The sequence below is a fragment of the Alligator sinensis genome, unplaced genomic scaffold, assembly GCF_000455745.1.
Source record: "Alligator sinensis unplaced genomic scaffold, ASM45574v1 scaffold317_1, whole genome shotgun sequence".
Lineage (NCBI taxonomy): Eukaryota > Metazoa > Chordata > Crocodylia > Alligatoridae > Alligator > Alligator sinensis.
In genome coordinates this window covers 376,640-381,430 of record NW_005842582.1, presented here as the reverse complement: position 1 = coordinate 381,430, position 4,791 = coordinate 376,640, and the positions used below count along the sequence as shown (strand labels likewise).

Below are 4,791 nucleotides of genomic sequence, written 5' to 3'. Positions count from 1 at the left end.
AGGGGTCCTGTTCCTCCCTGGGCCTTCCTTTTACTCCCAGTATATCTAAAAAACAATTTCTTGTTGTCCTTTACTTGGGATGCCATCCTCAGCTCCATGGTAGCTTTGGCCCGTCTAACTGCCTCCCTACAAGCATGAGCAGAGGAGAGGTGTATTCATCTTTGGTGATCTCTCCTTGTTTCCACTTTTTATGTGCTCCCCTTTTGTCCCTTAGGCTGCCCTGGATTTCTCTGGTCAGCCAGGGAAGCCTCCTGGCCCCTTTCCCCCTTTTGCCTCGTTCGGGGATCGTCTTGCTTTGTGCCCGAAGGATCATTTCCTTAAGGCACAGCCACCCTTCTTGGGCTCCCATCTCTTCAAAACTCCTACTCTGCAGTGCGTCCTTGACTAATCGCCTGAGTTCAATGAAATCAGCTTTCCTAAAGTCTAGCACTTTCACCCTGCTAGTTAGCTTACCCACTCGACGTCTTATGGTGAATTCTATTATTAGGTGATCACTATCCCCCAGATGGCTACCGATCTGGAGGTCCCCTACCATGTCATCCCCTGTTGCCAATACCATACAGTGCTTCTTCAACTTGCCAACATGCGGGGAGTCTGTGACTTTGAAGGTTTGTGTACCAGCAAGTTGAAAGGCTCATCATGCAGCCCAGCATCAAGGAACCAGTTCTCCCATGCTGGGCTGCACAGCACACCTTTAAAAGTATGAGAATGCAGGGAGCCCTGTACTGGGGAGCCATTAAATGTGCAGCATCTTTGTTGGTGGTTTGCCATTTTATTGTGTCCTAAATTGCTTGCATGTGTGGCATGTGTGGACTTTTGCTGAGACTGCAGTCCCTGCGACTTCATCAGTATCACCTGACAAGGACAGCGACGATGACAGCATGTTGCAATTTATTGCTTGACTTGTGTTAATCATGTGATAAATGTGCTGCTGGAGGCCTCATCAGCCTCACCAGCATGCTGGGTTTTTCTTGATGATCTCCCAGCCATGTACTAAGAGAGTCTGAACTAGGTAAGTGCGCAAAATTGGTTGAACTCGGAGGGTTAGGGGGTGTAGCTCTCGAGTGTGACACACATATGGCTTTTCAGCATGAGACTGGAAGCAGGAGACTGACAGTGCTCAGTCCTCCACCATGCTACTTGCTGTGTAACAACCCAGCAAAACTGGGCTGTGCTTTGTAGGGTTGTGCATGCACATTGGTTTGAGCGGTGGTTTCACACAGGCCTACAACAAAACATGCTTTGCTCTGTCCAGGGCAGAATGGTGCTGGCAGGGTTGCATTGCTAGAACAAGACCAGAGGCACTGGAAGGGACTGTTGCAGGGATGTGAGTGGACCCCGCTTACAGTGCTGCCACTCACATTGGCCACTAGAAACACTGTTAGCAAATGGACTTAGGCTGCCTTTCCTGGTGGAATGGTCTAGGCCTGAATACCCCCAGAGCTCTATTAATGCACCTCAGAACCGGCCAAACCAGCTTGCTGCTACCCCAGCTCTGCCAATGTATCTCACTTTAGCCCTACAGGTCCCCCCCCTGCAGGTGTGGGAGGCGGAGGGGAGAAAGCTGTGAAATAATCTCTCATGTCCTTTTTTTTTTTTAAACAGCACGATCACCGTCATCCTAATTCTCGCAGCAGTGATTGCACTGATCATTGGCTTTGGAGTTTCAGGTATGTGGTGGCCTGGGTTAGCTGATGTCAGTTTCTTCTCTAAAATGCCTGCTGTGTTTTATTTAAGGCGTTGAAAAAGTATAGAATCATAGGAAGCAGGGCTGCAAGGGACTTCCAGGGGTCATCTAGTCCAATCCTTTACTTGAGGCAGAATCATCCCTGCCTAAACCATCCCATGCATCTAACCTGTTCCTGACACTCCACAAACAACCCTGTTGCACAGCAACAAGGCGTATTGCCTAAAGACACCAGGAGCACTCTAACTTGCCACAGGTAAAGTGGAGGTATGAGGTACTGCTCATGTCCTGCTATTGCAAGGGTTGTTACATGCACTCCAGAGATCCAAGGAAGAGGGCCATGCCTCCAGCTACAGAGAAAGGCAAAAACCCTTGCCACTCTGATCATGGGGTGAAATTCCTTCCTGATACCAAATGTAGAGACCAGTCTGAACCTGAGCAGAGGGACAAAACCCATTAACCAGAAAGCTCCAGGCTTTAGTTCCAGCACAAGCATGGGCACATCCCACACATGCTACCAGGCAGTCATCCAACAAGCTGAAAGCTGCTTGCAGCCCTGCAAATTTTCTTCATTGAATATTCAGGCTCTTTGCCCATGTCAGATTGTTTCAGTGCTGGGATTCTCGGACATCTTCAACTGAGCCCCAAGGGACCCTGAGATCCAGCCCTGGCTTTGCCACAGGAATGCTGAGTGGCCCCCTGGCATATTACCTACCTGTCTCAGTTTCCCTATCCTGTGCAGTGATGGAGGAAGGAGTCCTGCAGCGATGAAAATGCCCTATCTTGTCACCGTGTTGCTAAAAGCTGTATTGTAATTCATAGGGCCAGGGCAGCTAAAATAAGCTTATACTGACTGCTTTCATTATGGCGTGTCCTGGCTTTGGGGGGTTTTGCTTTGCAGCTTCAGCATCATTCTTTTTTAACAAAGCTCAACTTCAGTAGCATAGCAGGGGTGAGGGGTAATGAGAGCAGCAGCCTTGGCGCCACCTTCGTACAAGGCACAAACATTGTTACTGCAGTGGCAGCTGATTGCACTACCACAGTCAGCATGGCACGAGCCAACACTTTCCCAAGTGCTGAATGGCCACCCTGGATGTGGAGCTGTGCTGCTATACCTCCACTTGACCTTTATGTAACTTGCTGGAGTTTGAGAAAAGGAAACTGGTACCATTTCCCAGGACAGGGAACCCACGAGGATTTGAACCAGAACCATCAGCACCAGCATTTGCACCTCTGAAGTTAACGGAATAACTACATTCACTGGTACAGCAGGGAGGTGGCAAGCCCTGTGGCTCAGGCACTGAAGGATGCATATCACCTAGAACAGGAATGTACAGAAGTCCCATTTTACAGGTAGCAAAGCCAAGCACAGACATCCAGAAGCATCTTCCCAAGAGGCACAGTGGCTAAAAGCCAGAAGCTTTGTCCTGCTGACTGGGAGGGATGGGTTCTATTCCTATCTCTGTTGTAAGTGGCCCCGTGTAACCTCTCAGTGGAGTACACAGTGATGTGAATGGAGAAAGACACAATCAGCAGCTGGAGCAGCAAAATGTGAGTTGATGGTCTCTGGGTCCCCTGCACTTTCCCCCCAGACTAGCAGTTCTCAGCTGGATTGTGGGTTGATGGCACGGCAGGTGGGCCATGAGGGCAGCTGACTTCCACTTCCTTCCCTTCTACAAAACATTCCTGGCACTGAGCTTCTCTCTGCACGCAGGCTTTGCCATGACCAACAGCAGAGCTGCTTTAGTGCTGTGCTGATGGTGGCCTTGTTGGTGCTGTTGGTGGTCAGTGCTGATGAGGGTCTGTTGAAAAGTGGAGACAATTGTCCAGGTGCAGCCTTGTGCCTACAGCTCTGCAGCTTCCTGTGCTGCATCTAGCATGCCTAGAGCAGCCAGGGGCAGGGAGAGGGGCTGTTAGGTTGTACCTGGGGGTAGGAGGGAGGGAGGAATAGAGGAAGTGGGCTGGCAGTGGGCTATGGAACAGCAGGTGAGGTCTGGGGGAAGCAGGGCATGAGAACTACTGCCCTGGACCACAGGGAAGTTGGAAGTAGGGTCAGAATGAAGCAGGGCAAAGAGGGTCCATTTGTCTGTACTGTGCAGGGTCTGTGCCGCTGTTATTGCTATGTTATCTCCCTGCCTTCTAGAACTGCATTTAGAGACACAATCGGTATCCCTCGTATAGGTCACTCTTTCTCCTTTCTTTAGTTCTTTGGGTAAGTTTTCAGGTGTTGTAGGTTCACACTGTTGCTGAGACTTTGAACTTGATTTGAAACTCTTTGGGCAGCTACTGGTGAATGCACAGCACAGGTTTGACCAACTCGCAGTGGCCGGCGTGGCAGGAGAGACACGCTGCCACATTCTGCATGTGGCAGGGTTTTCTGGGGGCTGATGCTGCTTGCCAGATACACTGTCTCGATGTAGTCCAGATGGGAGAGGACAAAAGTATTTATTGCTGATGCCAGGCTACAGTCTACCAGTGTGGGACATTGTCCCCCAGGCAACTGGAGCCTAAGCAATGGACAAGGTACTTGCTGCAGTCAGATACAGAACATGATCCTTGTCTGCATCTGACTGCCAGTCTGATTCACAAGTCCAGTTCTGTGCAACAAATAAAGAAGAGGCGGAGGAATAGCATGAACCAATTGTGTTGGATAACCAGTGAGAGCTGCAACCTGAAGCAAGTTTCTGATTCTCCCCTGTTCCAAGAGCACCTTTGATTGCATTTTTTATTGTTGTTTATCATTTGGCATATAGGCATTTCACTGTGTAAACACTGCTAAAATTGCCTTTGTTGATGTGTTTTTATTCTTCTCCCATTTCAAGTCTGCTGTCTACCTTTTCCCCTTTCCACAGCCACATGTGCCACCATATTGTTTCTCAGACTGTTTTCCACTTCATATCATTTTTCTAGATTTCCTTCTACCGCTTTCCTTTTTCAATTCTTGCTACTTTTAACAAAAGCACTTAGGATTTTTCTTTTTTTTGGGGGGTGGGGGGTTGTTATGGTTTGCTTCTGTTAAGGAAAAGGAGCTGATAATCTGTTCAATTAAAAAAAATTAAACCCAGCTTACTAATGAGGATGTATGTAAAGCCTGGTTTTTCTGA

The 4,791-nt window shown here is 48.8% G+C and overlaps 1 protein-coding gene across 1 annotated transcript in view; it reads left to right on the top strand.

Moving 5' to 3' along the window:
- Window positions 1–4,791, top strand: part of VTCN1 (V-set domain containing T cell activation inhibitor 1) — a 21,126-nt gene that overhangs the window by 2,831 nt on the left and 13,504 nt on the right. The window contains exon 2 of the mRNA XM_006032691.2: window positions 1,606–1,670. Within this exon, the coding sequence (XP_006032753.1) occupies window positions 1,606–1,670 (65 nt within the window). The remainder of the gene's footprint in view (window positions 1–1,605; window positions 1,671–4,791) is intronic.